Here is a 19,952-nt window from a genome sequence, read left to right on the forward strand (position 1 = left end):
AAACATTTAGACAAAATTATTATCAGCTAAATATTTTAATTTTAAATATCAATCAGAAATTTTAATTTTCATCCATAACCTAGTATTTTCTTATTTCAACAAAATAACAACTATTAAGTTTCTTTAGTATAGTTTGCAAAAACTAGTGTTCTATTTAAAACATATAATTTCAACTATTAAATTCAAATATATTCAGGCGTAGCCCGGATTTTTCTTTAGATCTTATTAAAATGGTTATGGCATGATTATATAGAATGTAAAATGTACATTAGTCAAAGCTTATTAAAAATATCACTACAAGAAAATAATTGTATTGAGACGTATTTTTGAGACAAAAAAATGTCATCACAAATTTGTGACACTTTAAATACGATATTATGACTATATTTTTTTGTCACAAATTTATAGTATTTTCGTCATTATATTATGACGAAAAAATCAGTAACAAAAGTTTCACAATTAGTGACGAATATGCTACGATAATATTAATCGTCACTCCTATGACTACATTGTGACCAATATGTTGTTGTAAATTAGTTATGAACTTATAACAGATATGCAAGTCACAGTTTGTGACATTAAAATGAGTAACCATTAGTCATAAAATAGTATAAAATGTTATGTCATTTATACAAAGCCCATTAAACCAAGTCTCTAACCCTAATTTAACAAGACTTATTTAAGAGATGATTAGGGTTTTATTCTTTATAATTCTGTGCCTCCTAAACCTAGAGAGAGAGTAAACCATTTGAGAGAAAGAGAACAAGGAGCCACAGTTGAGATTAAGGACAGATATTACATGTCCTAGGAGATGGTGGAAAAGCAAGGGTAAACAGACTTTTTTATAGACGAATTTTGGTGAGCAATTTCCGAACCCATAGATGTAAGTTTTGCCCAAAGGATTTTGTAATCCTTTTTGTAGATTAAAAGTTATACATGTTTTCTCAAACCTATTCTGCGCAGATCCGCAAATTAACATCAGTCATCTTGTGAAATCGTTTCCCACTGCTACAAATTGAAACAGAAGCTGATCTACCCGCCGTTGGAAAGATCTGAGTCTTACCTTTCCAGAGAGGATGAGATCGTTTCCATAGGATTTATAATATGAAAGGGGGAAAAAGTCTAAAAATACCTCATTTATTTTTTATTTGGAAGTTTAATACCTCGTCTTTTTAAACTGGAAGAAAAATACTTCATCTAATTTTTATTGGTTTTAAAATATTTAGTCTTTAAATTTTTGGTAGATTCCAACCCGTAACTTAACCGTCATTAACGGACGTTACAGATTATTGAACGGGCGCTAAAGTCTAACTTGTGTATATACATATACATATATATTTTGGATACACTTTGTTCCGAATATATTGGTATGGTCTGGTGGTATAATGTGTTTTGGTAATCCTTTAGAACAGATGTTCGAAGCCACTCTCGTACACATTTTGATTTTTTTTAAACATTTTTTTTAAAAATGGTAAAATCGTAATTGTTAAGTCATTTTCTTTACTAATCGAAACCCTTACGACATTGATGGTGGCCGACTAAAACTGAAGTTTTCAAATCCATCTATTACAATGGTTTTTCCGATCTAACAATGTCAATTTCTTCTTCTTCCTTAGCCAGCAGCCGATGTATTCACTACAAACAACGGTAAGGATGATGATTAGGGAGAGTTCGTTGATACTTCAGATTCCAGATAAAAAAATTGAAATCTGTTCGGATTTGTCAAATCTGATTACGGAATATCTCAAAAGAGATCAGAGAGTTGTTGTTGGCCAGTATTGATAGACAAAGAAGAAGAAGACTATTCGTCTATTCCACAAAATCCAAACAATTTCTTTCACAGATCCAACAGATTTTTCTGAAGGAGAAAGATAATTTTTTTTTTTTTAAATAACCTCAGCGGTTTGGTGTCTCTCGAACCCGAACCATGGTGTCAAGATGTACCCAACTCACTCGTAACCACTACACTAGAACAATAAATCATCTAAGTAGCCTTACCGTGTTTTATATATCTATAAAAGTTCGTGTAGTTAGACTTTAACGCCCGTTAAATGATCTGTAACGTCGGTTAATTCACGGGTTGGAATCTACCAAAAATTTAAAGACCAAGTATTTTTAAACCAATTAAAATTAGATGAGGTATTTTTCTTCTAATTTAAAAAGACGAGGTATTAAACTTCCAAATAAAAAATAAACGAGGTATTTTTAGACTTTTTTCCCAATATGAAAGTTATGGTCTAATTTGTGATTTATTTTCTTTGTAAGAATAAAGATAGCTTATAATGTATATCTAATGTTTATGATTATAAAAAATTTGTGTGATTATAAATTTTTTAAAATAATATTGTTTTGAGATTAATTTTTTAGTCATAATTTTTTATCATATGCAATGAATTTTTTAGTAATAAATTGTGACCATTTGAAACTAACTTCTAATGACAAGATCGGACATTATGATAGTCACAAAATATCATGATTTTTGAGTATTTATTAAATTTTTGCGACAAATTTTTGATTATCATTTGTGACCATTTGAGACTATAGTATCGTAATAATAAATAGATAATTAAAACGTTATTTTAAACACGAATTGTGACGATTTAAAGACGTTTTGTTAGTCTGTAATTGAGACAGTTTTGTTACTTTTTTGTGTCGTAACTATTGATGACAAAATGGTTACTAATATATTTATTGCAACTGTTGTGACGTTTTTGTTACAAATAAAAATTTGTGACCATTGTATTGCAACCATTCAAAAAACATCACAAATCCATAACAATGTTTATATTGTGACTAAATACTTTTTATTGTGACTAAATATTTCATCTTAATAAAATTATTTTCTTGTAGTGTATATTACCATTTTATTACACTGTTGGGTTTCAATATTTGATTATTTACTAAAACAAATGATAATTTAAAGTTATATTTTGAATAAATCATTCACATTTATTGTATTTCCAATATGAAAAATCACATTTTCAAACTTTAAAGTGTCACTGAATACCAGTTTAAACCTCGAGATAATTTCACTAACATTATAAACTTTAAAAATGATTTCATTAGTATTTTAAATCTCGAGATAATTTCACTAACACTCCATAACACTTTGTAGTTTTAGATATTATAACATTGACCAAGGGTTATTTTGACGCACCAAAAGCTAGCTAAAAGTTGTTTTGCTAGTAATCTCTACTTTTTCATCTTCGTCATAAACAAATCTCTATATATTTAAACGATTAAGCTCTAACATTTTATTTAGTTATCTTTTTTTTTTTGAACAACTAAAATATCAGAAAAATGATCAAATCCACAAAGACAAAAAAACAATTGCACTACGAATTTACGAGAGTCGAACCTAGCTTACTAAAACATGGTTTCTTCTTTTAGTGAGTCGGTGATGAAAACTGTAAATAGACAAATTAAAATTAAACATGAGTACATAAATTATGTAAAAACCAGTGAGAAAAAAAAGATTCTTGCAATTAGAGTATCGTTGTGAAAAAATAGACTACAAGAAATAGAAGGGAATCGAAAGTAAACCATTTTGAGAACGAAATTATGAATTTATAATCAATTTTCAATCACAACATCAGTTACAATTTTTAACAAAAAAATTTGCTTGCTAGGGAGTTCCTCATGATCTATATTTGTTTAGGCAAACTAGGAAAAAAAATTAAGAGTATATTACCCTAGCTAAGAACATAAACTAGGTGATAAATAAAGTTCACCATCTGATCGGATCTTGATGCTCGGGTTTTGTTGGATGTCATGATGAATGGAAGACCGTTCGTAGGTTTCTTCTCCTCAAGATAGATTTAAATCATCATTGCCATCAGATTTCTCTATTTCAAATATTTTCAAAGTCGCCTCCTTTATACTTTCATTTCTTCAACATGTGAGCATGAGTCTTGAGATTAATCATAAGAAACTCACAGCTCACTGATAAACCTCACAAACTCATCATACGTTAAGAGATGATAAGCTGGTTAAGAACGGCTTAGAAACTGTTTAAGGTTGTGTTCTTAATTTTTTGGTCACAACTAAAACTATCTCATGTTAAATATTATAATCTGTGACATTAAAAAAATTCGGATAACTAGAATCAATCTTATATATAACTCAATAAGGAACACAGATATCTCACCTATCAGATAACTCCACGTGTCGTCTCCTCACTCCTTCTCTAATCCTTCTGAAAACTCCACTCAAGATAAACCTTCTAATCTTCACCGTCGATCTAACCACAATCCAATATCTCCACCGTCCATTCTCATCTTCCCCAAAACCTTACCTTCTTCTTCTCCTCCTCCCACCTCTATCGTCTTCGAGAAACCACAAACTCATCTCTCTCTCTCTCTCTCTCTCTCTCTCTCTCTCTCTCTCTCTCTCTACTCTTTCAAGCTTCAGCAATGGCGTCTCTACAGAAAACTCTGTTCTCTCTTCAATCAAAACTCCCACCATCCTCCTTCCAAATCGCCAGATCTCTCCCTATGCGAAAAGCCTTCCCAATCCGAACCAACGGCGGAAACGCCGCCGGAGCGAGAATGGCAGCCACCGCAGCGTCAAGCTACGCGATGGCATTAGCAGACGTGGCGAAGAGAAACGACACAATGGAATTAACAGTCACAGACATCGAGAAGCTCGATCAAGTCTTCTCAGATCCAACGGTGCTCAACTTCTTCGCGAATCCGACGATCACCGTCGAGAAGAAACGCCAGGTCATCGACGACATCGTGAAATCGTCGTCGCTACAGTCCCACACCTCCAACTTCCTCAACGTCCTCGTCGACGCGAACCGGATCAACATCGTGACGGATATCGTCAAGGAGTTCGAGCTCGTTTACAACAAGCTAACGGATACGCAGCTGGCTGAGGTTAGGTCGGTGGTGAAACTTGAGCCGCCGCAGTTGGCTCAGATCGCGAAACAGGTTCAGAAGTTAACCGGAGCTAAGAATGTGAGGGTTAAGACGGTTATTGATCCGAGTCTTGTAGCCGGGTTTACGATCCGGTATGGTGATTCCGGTTCGAAGCTAATTGATATGAGTGTGAAGAAGCAGCTTGAAGATATTGCTCAACAGCTTGAACTTGGTGAGATTCAATTAGCTACTTGAATTGAATTTGGGAAAACATAAATTGTATTAAGAGAAATTGAGAATTACTCACTTTTTTTTTTGTGCAATTTTAATTTTTTTTTCTCCTCTTCTTCTTCTTCTTCTTCTTCTTCTTCTTCTTTCTTATTATTAATCAAATCGTATAATATACTGATGAATATGATATATAATAATAATTCTGAGTTTATTATTATCTTTTGTAATTGTTAATAAGTGGACTAAGCCAATTTGAAATTGCGTAACGATGCATCAAATTTGAATAGAATGTGATTTTACTGTTGAGTTGCTTCTGAACTCGGTGAACGTATTTTGAACATATGTGACCTTTAGCAAAATATTTTTGAGAGTTGGTCATGTAAGTTTCTACATTTGTTTGGGTCTTTGCAACTACTTTACACTCCATCTCTAGAAATTGTCGGTTCGCATTTTGAGGACAAAGATGTTAAAGACTGTCTCCCACATAAAAATGATGTTATGCTGATGACTGAGGATTTGTAGAACTGCACGAAATAGTCGATCCAGAATTAATGCCCTAAAATGGGTTTTTTTTTTCTTTGGAAATCATTAGGAATTTTAAAATTACATCGAGTAAACACGAAACAGAATTGTGAAAGTACACATCTATAATGAATATCATCCAATGAGAACACAGTCAATTTGGCCTACTGCTCATTCGATTCTACAAACAATCCAATTTACCCAATATATTACTTATTAGCAACATATTCATCTATATTCATGCAACAACATTCCTTGTTTTTTTCCATTTTTTCAGTATCGACTTGAAAGCTATCTAACAATCTCTTCTTGGTGGTAGTAGCTATCTAACAATCTCATGTGCAAAAGAACTCAAAAATCAAAACAACCTCAAAAGGCCAAACAAATCTAAATAACAAAAGAATCCCCAAACCGTCCTCAAAGGTCACTTATCTTTATGTTAGCATTCCGTTCTTTTTCTATTCACCATTTCAATTTGAACTTTCTATATTGTGATTAAGATCAATACCGCATACTGTACATTTTACCGATACACGCTATAACAATTTTTTTACATTAAACATGCTCAAAGGCCAAGGAAAAGAATCATAAATCACTTTCGGTAGAAAAAAAAAAATCTATATTCTTTACTAGGCTCGGCCCAAATAAAAAGCTTTGTGTAATGGGTTTGCTTTTAGTAAGTACTTTATGAATTTTATCAAGAAACCGCTAATGGATTTTGCATTCGTGATTCGTGATCAATATACATTTAACGTTTTAAACGACAAATGTACTAACCACATGTCTACTTCACAGGTGTGAACGAACACTTAATGCCAACGCTAGGGTTTACAAGCCTTGGCTCTTCGTATTCTTAGCCAAAACTTCGCCTTCCCCATAACGTTTTTAATAGTAAAATTTAATTTTATATCTCAAACCAACCCTTCCTCTCCTCTCTCGACTCTCTATATAAACAAACCCTCATACCTCTCGTGTTAAAGCAATTTAGTAAAGACAAAAAAAAATTATACTAATGTGTTCAAACGTATCTTCGATAACTCTTCAGAGTTGGAGAGAGCGTCCTCCTTCTTCCTACTCTATCAAAGTTAAAAACCTCTCCCAGCTCGAGATCTCAACTCTCCACTCTGATGGCAAATACCAGTCCCGACGTTTCTCCTCCGGTGAATACAAATGGTACGTGTGTTTTGAATATAGTGTCACTAGTATCATCTATATATATATATGGGACTTATCGTTTATAAAAACTTTAGGAGACTGATCATATACCCAATAGGGAACGAAAAGGACAATGGAAGCGGGTTTATTTCAATGTATGTTGAAATAGATAGCACAAGCCTTACTTCCACAACTCCAACTGAGGTGTATGCAGATCTCCGTTTTTTTGTCTTTAGCAAAAAGGAAAACAAGTACTTTACTAATCAAGGTATGTATGTTCTTGTTTTTACTATATATATGCATGTTTATTTGCTTTGGTTCTCTTGGTCTATGAAGATTCCGTGTATATCCAGATGTAGAATCAAGGCCGTTCAATTCACTAAGAACGATGTGGGGATTGCCGCAAGTGCTTGCCCTTGGTAAATTCAATGATCGTGAAAACGGATACCTCTTTGATGGAGATCAATGTGAGTTTGGTGTTGATATCACTGTTGTTCCACCTCCAACCAAATGGGAAATCCTCTCTTTTGATGAGGATCTTCCTTATCCAAAGTTTTCTTGGACTGTTAAGAATTTCTCAGATATAAAAGAGAATCCTCACACATCCGATAGCTTTTCAAACGGAGGAAGGAAATGGTAAAAATTCATACAAATATGATACAACAAATCTTTGCTTATAAGTTTATGATTGTGTAAGAATGTTAACAAGTGTAATATAATGTTTTGTAGGGTTCCAAAGCTGTATCCCAAGGGATACTCTTCACCACATGGTAAATGGTTATCCATTTTTCTGTATTTAGCTGATGGTGAAAATAAGGAAGATAAAAATATTTATGTGGAAGCAGATGTGAAAGTTGAAGACCCGCGTGGATCCAATCACTTGATACGCAATCGTATGTTATGTAACACTATCTACTTTATATTATATATATAGAACAATAATATTCCGGTGACATGATTATCAGTTAACCAATGCGTATTACCTATTCTATTTTCAGTTTATTGTTGGTTCGAAGATCAAGGCTGGGGTTATGGTTGGGATCACTATGTGTCTATAGCTGAACTTCGAAAGTCTTACTTGGACAAGGAAGACACTTTGAAAGTTAAGATCGAATTTAAAGTTGTTTCTGCGACCAAATATTCTGCCTTTACCTAAGATCTACTTTTTGAATATATATATATTTTTTTATGTGTTCCAAACGCTCTCAAATTATCTCTTAAATTTATTCTTAGCGTTTCTTCTTATTATTCGCCAAAGTGTCACAAATGTATTTTTATTTTTTATATTTTAATTGGTGTCTTATTATATTGAACGTTAATATGTACCTGCCTTAATTCCTACGATTAACCACATTGCAGCTGAGCATCAAAATTTTCTATGGACCATCCAAAGTCATCATCATTTACATATTGATAACTTTGAACTCAAACTAAAGGCAGTTTCTAATCCCTATCAGTGGCCAAAACATCGATCTTATGCTGTTAGAATTTTCGTCTCTTCTCTAGCCGCGAATATGTTGGCTAAAATTATAGCTAAAAGTGTTACGTGGGAGGGATGTTTCAACTCATACTTGGCAATTGGAGGTCTTCCTTGGCTTCATAACAGCATTAGCATCGAAGAGAAACGACGCTCTTACTCTGTTTTTGGTGGAGTGCTCACACTCTTGTTTCATGTTTACATGTTTATTGTATCGCCAGAGTGGCTAACTTTATCATTTAGTTGAATTAATATATGACATTAAAAAAACATGTTAACACGGTAAAAAAAGAATATTTTCCGTAATGAAATATGAAAAAAGTGTGTTTTGTCTCTGAGCTGAACCAAAAGGCGATTTAGGGTTTTTTGCTTTCCACCCAAGTTTCCATGCTGCCGGGGGCTTCTCCGGTGCCGGATGTGGATATTTTGTGTCCAACTCAATCTCCGATGCGGAATATGGAGGAGGGGGAGATCTCAAGCACACCTCTTCGGACAGATCCCCAGACTGTGACTACGACCAACACTACAAAACAGCGTTTATGGGTGTCAATGGTTAAAACTACTGAGATGGAAAGGGTGAATCTCGAGATTGAGGATGTTGATGGTATGCCGACGGTTCGAATACCAGACAGCGTGTTTGAGGAAGCTCATCCTCTATGGGAAGACTTTCTGGTTGGTAAGTTTCTTGAAAAGGCTCCGTTTGTGGGGGGGGGGATTCATGCTCTTGTGAATAAGATCTGGACTCTAAGAGATAAAACGAAGAAGATTGATGTGTTTGTGGTGGATAATACCATGGGGCGTTTTCGTATAAAGGATGATCGAACTCGAGCTTGAATCTTAAGACGTGGTATGTGGAATCTTTGTGGTGTCCCTGTGGTTTTGTCAAAATGGAGTCCTATTGTGGAACAGGATCAGGAGGAGATTAAAACCATCCCTTTGTGGATCATTGTCAAGAACATTTCTGCAAAGTATTTCTCTTGGAAAGTTCTGAGTGTTGTAACTAGCCCTTTAGGAGTTCTAAAACGACTTCATCCGGATACAAAGGCCTATAAGTCGTTTGAAGAAGCAAAAATATTAGTGGAAGTGGACCTCACAAAAGCTTTGCCAAAGTTTTTCTCATTCAAGTCTAGGAAGGGTGGTGACACGATGGTGGAGTTTGTCTATCTCTGGTTACCTCCTAAATGTACTGCATGTTCTAAGTGGGGCCATTTATACTCAGATTGTCAGCTAAAACAGTAGGGTACAGGAGTTCAGGGACAGTGGTCGCGGTTGTTCCTACAGCACAAAGTACGAAGGTTGCTGATGCTCCTTCTGTTACCTTGGAGGATGTTGGGAATGGTGATTCGGAGGATGTCTCGGAGGCTGCTGAGATAAAAATGCAGGAGGGTGTGAACAAAGATGTGAACAGAGGTGTTCATCCACTACATACTGATGATATTGGTGTGGATACTGTCGAGAAGAATATTGCAGATGATAGTTCGGAAATGGGATGGACGACTCCAACAAAGAGAATCCATAGTCCCGGAAAGACACAATCCCCAGGTGATCCTGTGATTTCGCTGGTGAAAAACACTTTCTCCTGTTTAAGTGATAAAGATGAGCAAAGGGATGATCTCGAGGGTGAAGACTCGGAACAAGGCACTCTTGATGAACCGGTTAAGGTGGGGGATGTAGAGCGGTCTGAGGATAAGACACATTTACCTGATGCAGTGGACGGTACTAGTGCCTCTCAGGAGGTGGGAGTGCTACTAAGGCCTTCGCTACCCCGTGCTTCCAAAGAAGGACATAAGTATCTATCCAAGGATGGTCTACATAGTTCTAGGATCTTACCTCCTAGTACACTGAAAAAACGTCAAACCCCCAAGAATCTCTGATGTCCGGTTTCTTCTGGAATATTAGGGGATTCAATAAAAAGGAAAAGCATACAATTGTTCGAGAGTGGATGAATCAGGGTCGTTTTGACTTTGGATGTCTACTTGAAACAAAGTTAAAAGAGAATCAAGGTGACAAAGTAGTTAAATCGGTTTTTGCAGACTAGTCCCTCTTGTCAAACTATGATGAACATCGTTTAGACCACATTTAGTTACTCTGGAGGAATAATGTACGGATTACTCCGGTGTATAAAACTGCATAGCTTATCACGGTTTTATTACAGATTGAGGGAGAGCAGGAAGAATTCTTTGCCTCTTTTGTCTTTGCTGCAAATCTTTCTACTGAGCGGAAACCGCTATGGTAGGATCTTCGGTACCATTATGACTCACCTATGTTTAAAGACAAAGCTTGGATTATTTGTGGTGATTTTAATGAGTTTTTAGAGGGAGGTTATCATTCACTGCATGCTACTTCCCCTTCTATTTCCACTGGTATGAGAGACTTTCAGGACCTGGTACGTCATTTTAAGCTCACAGATATGAGATATCAGGGACAGAGATTTACATGGTGTAACAAACGGCAGAAATGTGTTATCTGCAAGAAACTTGATAGGGTGTTTGTTAGTAAACAATGGATCCACAAGTATCATCAATCTTATTCATTTTTTTAGCCAGGTGGCTGCTCGGATCATATGAGGTGCAGATTTTACATTTCTGATGCAAAGCGGCGGGTTAAGCGACCTTTTAAATTTGTGAATGCAGTTACTACTCACCCTGAATACCATACCACTTTAGCAGAAAGATGGCGACCTTTTCCACCACTCTTTCACTCAAATTCTGCAATGCATAAATTCTCGAAGCGACTAAATGATCTTAAACCTCATCTGCAGACTTTGAGGAAACAATTGGTTGGCCATATTAACATTCAAACAAAAGAAGCTTATAAACGGTTATGTGATATGCAGCTCCAGAAAATGGCACATCCTTCTTCACAAGCGGTTTGTGCTGAAGCTAAAGCATACACAAAATGGAGAAGACTCTCGGATATTAAGAAAAACTATCTTAAGCAAAAGGCTAAGCTACATTGGCTAAAAGTGGGGGACCAGAATAATAAAGCTTTAATATCTCTGCAATTTTGACGGAGCAGCAGAATAATATTAAGGAAATCCTTTGTGATGATGGGAGATTGGTAAATCAGCAGGGATACATCAAACTTGAAGCATAGAGGTATTTCAAAGAGTTTCTCACACTGAAACCTGCATATTTTGTGGGTTGGTCGCGTGAGGAACTGGAGGAGTTTATGGGGTTCAAGTGTGGCGATAGTGATAAAAATCTTCTCATTCACAAAGTCACAAGGGAGGAGGTTAGAAGACTTCTATTTGCGATGCCAACAAATAAATCACCTGGTCCTCATAGTTTTACTATAGAATTTTTCAAGGAGTCCTGGTCTACTGTGGGTGAGGACTTTTTGGTTGGAGTCCAATCTTTTTTCAAGACTGGTTTCTTACCTAAGGGAGTCAACTCGACTATCTTAGCATTGATTCCAAAAAAGAAAAAAGCAAAGGTGATGAAGGATTACAAACCGATTTCCTGTTGCAATGTGATCTATAAGGTCATCTCCAAGATTATTGCAAACCGCCTAAAGATCATCTTACCAAAGTTCATCTCGCATAACCAGTCTGCTTTTGTTAAAGATTATCATAAGGAGTCAGTCTCCTCCCGGTCTGCAATTCAGATTGACATATCCAAAGCGTTTGATTCAGTACAGTGGAACTTCCTTCTCACTACTCTTCAAGCGCTTGATTTCCCGGAGTAGTTTGTGAATTGGATAAGAACTTGTGTTACTACGACATCCTTCTCTGTCCAAGTCAATGGAGAGTTAACATGTTACTTTGGTAGTCACCGTGGCCTTCGACAAGGCTGCTCCCTCAGCCCCTACTTGATTGTCATATGTATAAATGTGCTCTCCTGCAAACTAGACAAGGCAGCTACAAATAAGGTCTTCGGTTTCCACCGGTACTGTAGACACTTGCAGCTAACCCATCTATGTTTCGCCGACTATCTGATGGTCTTCGTCGGCGGTGACAAATCTTCTGTTCAAGGAGCACTAGGTGTTTTTGCTGATTTTGCAGTTCATTCAAGGCTCAACATCAGTCTGGAAAAGTCGACACGATACATGGCTGGTGTTCCTATTGAGCAGAGGAGGGGGATTCTTCAGCAATTTCCTTTTGCGTCTGGCTCTCTCCCGGTTAGATATCTTGGTCTCCCACTCCTCCCAAAGAGGAAGTCATCGGCGGACTACTTACCTCTACTGGAGAAAATACGCTCTAAGATCAGTTCCTGGACTGCTATAACTCTCTCATTTGCTGGACGGCTGCAGCTGCTTAGATCAGTTATCTTTGGCCTCATAAATTTTTGAATTTCTGCATTTAGGCTCCCCAAAGCTTGTATACGAGAAATAGATCAGTTGTGCTCTGCATTCTTATGGTCGGGTCCTTCCTTAAATACTAAGAAGGCAAGGGTTGCATGGTCAAAAGTCTGTCTCCCAAAGTCTGAAGGGGGTTTGGGGCTCTGTTCATTGCATGAGGCAAATACTGTGAGTGTCTTAAAACTGATTTGGAGAATTATCTCTGTAAAGAGCTTGCTATGGGTCAACTGGGTCCATCGGTACCTCATCCGTAGTGGCTCCTTCTGGTCTGAAAAAGACAATTGCGCAGCTGGTTCCTGGATATGGAAGAAATTACTAAAGTATAGAGATCTAGCAAAACAATTCCACTGCGTAGAGGTAAACAATGGTGAGACCACATCCTTCTGGTTTGATAACTGGAGTTCTTTGGGTCGTCTCTATGAGAAAGTGGGGGATCGAGGCTGCATAGCAATGGGATTACCACTATAAAGTACCGTAGATGAAGCAATAGACATGACTAGAAGGAGAAGATATAGAAATGACTTTCTCTGTTTGGTTCAAGAAGAGCTTCAAAGAAAACAACTTGCTCGTGCCCACGATAGGTCGGATGTCTCTTTGTGGAAACGCAAGAGTAATACATATCATAAACAGTTCCACACCAAAGACACATGGATCCACATCCATGCAGTGCACCCAAAGATGGTGGAAGCTAGAGCGATTTGGTTTTCTCAAGCAATTCCAAGGTATGCGTTTATCACATGGTTGATGGTTAAGAATAGATTTGCAACAGGGGACCAAATGATAAAATGGAAAACAAACGCACTTTCAAGCTGTGTTTTCTGCAACCAGCTACTAGAAACAAGGGAGCATTTGTTATTTCTCTATCATTTCTCACAGAAAATGTGGGAATTGCTGGTCAAAGGGCTTCTCAAAGACAAGTACACAAACAAATGGAAGCAGGTGATGATTTTGCTGCTTGGGAATGATTTGGATAAGACAAAAAGTTTCCTTCTGGGCTACACTTTCCAAAACACCATTCATTCTATTTGGAGGGAGAGAAACAACAGGCGCCATGGAAAACCAAACTCATCCGCAACGGGTTAAGTACCATGTTGGACAAAGAAGACACCCATATTCAGGCGTGGTTTGAAGCAAGATTCTACTAAAGTTTTTGATTTTTCAAACAAAATGTCTTAAAACACAGTTTATACAAAGGATGTAAAACGTTTATTTTTTTTGAATATAATTTAACATTGAATTAAAAAAATGAAATATGGACAAAAAATTTTATAATTATTTTATCAAGTTTGATAACCAGCTTTTTAATAAATTTTAATTAACACTGGATTTCAAAGAAGTATTTTAATATTCAACTTGGATTTCGACATGTATCAAATTCTTTTTCACATCAAATTTATTTATTATTTATAGAAAATAACTTCCTTTTCTTTAACCAAAAATAAAATAAAAAAATTAACACCAAATAAAACATATTTTAGGATATAATTTACGAATAATCAATTAAGAATGTGAGGGTTAATTAAGACGGTTATTGATCCGAGTCTTGTGGCTGGGGTTTACGATCGGGTATGGTGATTCCAGTCGAAGCTTATTGATTGCTAGCTTGATGTGACTTGGTGATATACTGATATTCAATTAGCTACTTGAAAATTTGGAAAACAAAACAAAAAATTTATAAGAGAAACTGCTGTTATAGCTAAATGATGGGAGGTGGCACGTGTGACACGTGAGGAGAAGAATCAAGTTGCAGACACGTGTGAGAGGCCGTTGCAGAAAAGTTTGTTACATTTTACTTTTTATAAGAGCAAATGTTAGCTCTTATCCTCATCATTCAGAAAAATATCTTGTGTGAATGTTTTAGAAGTTTCTCTTCCTCATTGTTTAGCCGGAGCTTCTCTGTGAAGTTTCTTGCTGGTGAGAAGTGTTATCGCGTTTCATGAACGTTGTAACAATTGTTCGATATCATTTCATAATACTTGAGTTTTCGTTATTAGCGGTATCAGAGCTCAACGAACCTCGGAGAAGATGGCGAAAACAAGATCACAAACATTTTTGAAGGATACGGTGGCGCGTGAAACGAGTGCGGTGGTTCGAGAAACAGAGGAAGCACTCGGATCAAAGATCGATCATGTGTTGAATTGTACCCAAGCTTTGGAGATAACAGTAGCGGGACAAAATAAGAAATTCGATCAACACATTGCTGATATGTTTGAAGCGATCAAGTTGATTCCTTCGAATCAAGCTTCATCGAGTGAGAATCCAACTCAGATTCGAGATCGTAACTCTCCGGTAGTATCAGCGACACCAGAAATGATTAATATGGGGATGGAAGCTAATCGCGGTAACATATCTTATCCACATCCATATCCTTATTACTCTGGGTTGACAAGAATTGGAAAAGTAGATTTCCCTAGATTCGATGGTAGTGCGATGAAAGAATGGTTGTTTAAGGTTGAAGAGTTCTTTAGTCTTGATCATACTCCTCCTGATATGAAGGTTAAGATGGCATCAATTCATTTCGATGGTCATGCAGCTATGTGGCACCAAGGATTGATGCAACCACCGTGTGATCTGATTATGTTGTATGATTGGAACGTTTATAAGCTGATGTTGAAAGAGAGGTTTGAGGATGTGTGTGATGATCCAATTGCAGAGTTGAAGAATTCACAAGAGACAGATGGTAATTTTGATTACCATCAGAAGTTTGAGGCAATCAAGACTAGGGTAACACTTTCTGAAGAGTATTTGGTCAGTGCTTACGTAGCTGGGTTGAGATTGGAAACACAGATGCATGTGAGGATGTTCCAACCTCAGACTGTGAGGCATTGTTTACTCTTGGGAAGGCTTTATGAGAAGGCACACCCACCTAAACCAGTTTCTAGTGGATGGAGTGGTAGTAAGCAGCTGGTAAATGCAAGTGGTAGCAAGAACTTTACCCCAGCTAAAAGAGAGAATCCTTTTGTGAAATCACCTGCATCAAATGAGATAAGTACCTAGTATCCTAGAAAGGCTCCAAGAAAGTTCTTATCTCAAGAAGAAATGAGTGATAGGAGAGCTAAGGGGTTATGTTACTTTTGTGATGAAAAATATACCCCTGAGCATTATCTGAAACATAAGAAGACTCAATTGTTTATGATTGAAGCAAATGATGATACAGAAGAGTTTGTGGATTGTGAAGAAGAACAGGATGAGACTGCAGATGAAAAATGCAGAGCTCTACTATCATTAAGTGTAGTCTCTGGTATAGCAGATTACACTACTATGAAGGTAAGAGGATTACATGCTAAGCAGGAGATATTCATTCTTTTGGACACTGGATCAACTTACAACTTTATTGATTATAGAACCGCTGAACGGTTGGGTTTGAAGAAGGAATTTGCAGATGTTTTTATAGTAACAGTGGTAGATGGAAGTAAATTTGGTGTGACTGGTGTGGTAGGGAAGTTTAAATGGGAGTTACAGGGCACTCCATTTCAGTCAAGTTTTTTGATTATCCCACTAGGAGGTTGTGATGTTGTTCTTGGGGTTCAATGGTTACAACTGTTGGGAGATGGTTTTTTCTGGAATAATAAAAAATATTGCTACACGGTTTGAAACCGGGATCCGTTCGACAGGTTAAAGCTGCTAAGATGAACAAGATACAAGAAGAAGAGGTGCAAATATCTATGATTTATGCTCATAAAGTGGAACAAGAGTCGAACGTATCTTTATATGCAATGGAAAAGGAAAATGCAGAGGAGGAGGAGAGTTCTGCAATTATCCAGCTTAAAGAAAAGTTCAAAGATATATTTGCAGTAACAACGTCCTTACCTCCGTTCAGGAAGAATCACAATCATCATATTCCATTACGTGAAGGTTCGGACCCGATCAATCAAAGACCATATAGATATGCAGTGTACCAGAAGAACGAAATTGATAAAATAGTAGAGGAGATGCTATCAAGTGGTACTATTCAAGCCAGTTCGAGTCCTTATGCTTCTCTTGTGGTGTTAGTTAAAAAAAAGATGGGACTTGGAGATTATGCGTGGATGATATGTCTATATTTTGTCTCTGCTAAACATGTTTTTGTCATGCATTTAGTAAGGATAACTAATTGTTTTGCATAAATTTCTAGTCTCTTTTGTACACTTTGCATATTTAGGTAGTTCTTGCATTATCTTCGCATACATCGTGCATTTTGGAGTATTTCAGGTATTTAGGAGACTTCGGAGTCGTGCCGATCGAGTCGCGCAGTCGTGCCGATCGAGTCGTGCAGTCGTGCCGATCGAGTCGCGCAGTCGTGCCGATCGAGTCGCGCAGTCGTGCCGTTCGAGTCGACTACCGTTCGAGTCGACGTCACTCCACTCGAGCCAACGCCATCACTCCACTCGAGCCAACGCCATCAGTCACTCGAGCCATTACTCATTCGCACATGTCAAGAAGACGTTCCATCTTACACGCTTCAGGAGATTCCCAAACCGACTCCTCATCTTGTCGTTTTAAGTTTTAGGGATTTTATGTCTTTACTATAAATACGTTTTGTTAAGTCTTGGCGACATCATCTTAGTTTTTATCTCGTTTTCTTTTGTAAGGTTTCCCTAGCCACCAAAAACGTACTCTGATTTTGTATCCTGAGATCTTTGAACTTATTCAGTATTTTGATTTGATTCCTTCTACAAAGTTGTTCTTCACATTTTTACTTATCTAAGAATGCTTGTTTCAATGTTTTCTGAGTTTGTATTGTTGATGATGATTTTCGGATCTGAGTAGTGCGTTAGTTCTTGAGGATGGGATAGATTAGGTGGAGGATCTTAGGATGTAGAGTGTTTAAGCGTTGATTGTATGATTCCCTTCTGGACTAGAGTAAGAAATACTAGTTTTTCTCTGATCAATTGGGACTAGGTTTGAGACATTTCCACACCCAAAAGGTGTTTGATGAAATGTCTGACCAACTAGTGCCAGAGACTTACGTTCCTAGCCTAAGAGATTAGTTGTCTAGGATGTTTGTTGATGTGAATGAACTTGTTTTTCATGCCATGCTTGATCATGTTTCTCTAGCGAGAGCTAGGTTTGGAAGTGGTTGAGTTTGAGTAGCTTTTGTCAAGAGATTGGATTAGCTAAGAAGTGATGTTCATTGTCTAGGGATAGATTGCTTGTGGCATGTTAAACACTTTGTAGACTAGGATACTCCACCGACGTCAATTACTCCCATCCTTAGGACTTCTTTCTTTCTGATTTTTATTACATTCCTGGAATTGTTTCGTTTCCTGCTTTTTAGTTCATGCTTAGACTCATTTATGTTTTTATTCATTTTCGCTTCTTGTCATGCATTCTCGTTTCTAGTTCTGTGACTCATTTCCGTTTTGCATTTTGATCATTCTAGGATTGTTACATAAAAACACTCTTTGAATTGGCTTAACTTGTGACTTCTTGATTGCATCTTGAGTGATAGTAAACTTTCCCAACTGGATTGACACCTTAAGTATTACAACGCATAAGGTTAATTGAGACCTACTAGGAGACACAAAAATCTTAGTATCAATTTGGCGCCGTTGCCATTTGGGATTCGTTTTGCTACATTTAAGATTTCAAGTTTTGCAAGATTAAGTTCTATTACACATATCGTTCTGAGTACTGATTTGTTTTGGTTGTCTGCTTGTTTGTTTTGCATCTCAGGTACCTGTTGATCGCAACCTTGCATGCACACCAGATCCAGAGGGCATCAGAATCTCCTTCCTGTTATCGACGAAATCAATCGGTTGCAACGACCACGACAAGCTCATCAACTCACTGATCATCCCGCACCCGTCACTATGGAACAACCGAATGGACCACCTCCGGGACCGCGAAACATTGGTGATGGGGATGCACCGAATACTCATACTCAGCGTGCTGGAATCGTCCCTCCCGCCGTGCAGAACAACAACTTCGAAATCAAGGGCAGTATGATCTCCATGATCCAGGGAAACAAGTTTCATGGGCTACCTATGGAGGATCCGCTAGACCATTTGGACGAGTTTGACCGTCTATGCAGTCTCACCAAGATCAATGGCGTGAGTGAGGATGGTTACAAGTTGCGCCTCTTCCCATTCTCCCTGGGAGACAAAGCTCATCAATGGGAGAAAAACCTTCCCAAGGGATCAATCACCACTTGGGACGCCTGCAAGAAAGCCATCTTGGCCAAGTTTTTCCCCAATTCCAGAACAGCACGTCTGAGGAATGAGATTTCCAGCTTTACTCAGAAGAGCTCAGAATCATTCTGTGAAGCCTGGGAGCGTTTCAAGGGTTACCACAGCCAGTGTCCACACCATGGTTTCAGCAACGAGTCATTACTGAGTACTCTCTACCGTGGTGTCCTTCCCAAAATACGCATGCTGCTTGACACTGCCTCTAACGGTAACTTCCTGAACAAGGACGTAGATGAAAGTTGGCAACTGGTGGAGAATCTCGCTCAGTCTGACGGCAACTACAATAAGGATTATGACTGCACAGTTCGCGGCGATGCTGGGTCTGAGGAGAAGTATAAGAAGGACCTCAAGAATGTAAATGAGAAGCTTGACCATATCTTGCTGAGCCAGTAGAGGAGCGTCCACTTCGTATCTGAGGATGACCCTTTCCAAGTTCTTGATGGGGAGGGTGAGCAGAGTGAAGAGATCAGCTATGTCCAGAATCAGGGTGGATACAACAAAGGTTACAACCCCTACAAGACGAACTCCAATTTGTCTTACCGAAGTAACAATGTTGCTAATCCACAAGATCAGGTGTACCCGCCTCAACAACAACAACAAAGTCAACAAAAACCTTTTGTGCCTTACAATCCGGGATTCGCTCCAAAACAACAGTTCCAGCAGGGTTACCAAGCTCCCTCAGGACCACCGCCAGGATTCCGCCCTCAACCAGTTCAGCCTACTCCAGCCCCAGATCAAGAAATGAAACAGATGATGCAACAACTTCTTCAGGGCCAAGCTAACAGTTCTATGGATACTGCTAAGAAGTTTGCTGACCTTAGTAAGAGGATGAAATGTTCATACAATGATCTAAACGTCAAATTCGAAGCTCTGAATTCAAAGATAAGGTACATGGAAGGCCAATCCGCTTCTACTTCTGCACCAAAGCCCGGCCAATTCCCAGGTAAAGCTGTTCAGAACCCCAAGGAGTTCGCCAATGCCATTACATTGAGAAGTGGGAAAACATTGCCTCCCAGGCAAGGAGCTCCAGACATCACTGAGGACAGTGCGGAATTAGCTGGGGAGGATTTTGATCAGGATGACGCTCAGATGGAGAGCCCAGACGAAGCAGTCAAAGACCCGGTTGAACCTGTGACGCAGTCCGAACATGAAGCGGTTAAGGAGCCTGTTGTTTCTGAAGACAGACCTGCGAGGTTCATCCCTCCACCGTACAAGCCTCCTCTACCATTTCCAGTGAGGTTC

General features: G+C 37.9%; 2 protein-coding genes and 1 pseudogene across 2 annotated transcripts; 2 read left to right on the top strand and 1 right to left on the bottom strand.

Moving 5' to 3' along the window:
- LOC109128291 lies at positions 4,151-4,277 on the bottom strand (annotated as a pseudogene).
- Positions 4,320-5,205, top strand: LOC104736964 (ATP synthase subunit delta, chloroplastic-like). The gene has a single exon (XM_010457054.2). The coding sequence runs from the start codon at positions 4,413-4,415 to the stop codon at positions 5,112-5,114; it is 702 nt and encodes a 233-aa protein (XP_010455356.1). The 5' UTR covers positions 4,320-4,412; the 3' UTR covers positions 5,115-5,205.
- On the top strand, positions 6,625-7,923 carry LOC104738314. Its single transcript, XM_019234577.1, has 5 exons — positions 6,625-6,785; positions 6,863-7,035; positions 7,121-7,403; positions 7,497-7,660; positions 7,766-7,923. The coding sequence occupies exons 1-5, from the start codon at positions 6,625-6,627 to the stop codon at positions 7,921-7,923; spliced, it is 939 nt and encodes a 312-aa protein (XP_019090122.1).

The sequence above is a fragment of the Camelina sativa genome, chromosome 13, assembly GCF_000633955.1.
Source record: "Camelina sativa cultivar DH55 chromosome 13, Cs, whole genome shotgun sequence".
Taxonomy (NCBI): Eukaryota; Viridiplantae; Streptophyta; class Magnoliopsida; order Brassicales; family Brassicaceae; genus Camelina; species Camelina sativa.

Excerpts from the sequence above, each read along its gene's own strand:
- LOC104736964 (XM_010457054.2), top strand. The coding sequence starts at position 4,413 with ATGGCGTCTCTACAGAAAACTCTGTTCTCTCTTCAATCAAAACTCCCA.
- LOC104738314 (XM_019234577.1), top strand. The coding sequence starts at position 6,625 with ATGTGTTCAAACGTATCTTCGATAACTCTTCAGAGTTGGAGAGAGCGT. Across the intron at positions 6,786-6,862 it reads TCCTCCGGTGAATACAAATG|GAGACTGATCATATACCCAA; the intron begins GTACGTGTGTTT and ends TAAAAACTTTAG. Across the intron at positions 7,036-7,120 it reads CAAGTACTTTACTAATCAAG|ATGTAGAATCAAGGCCGTTC; the intron begins GTATGTATGTTC and ends GTGTATATCCAG.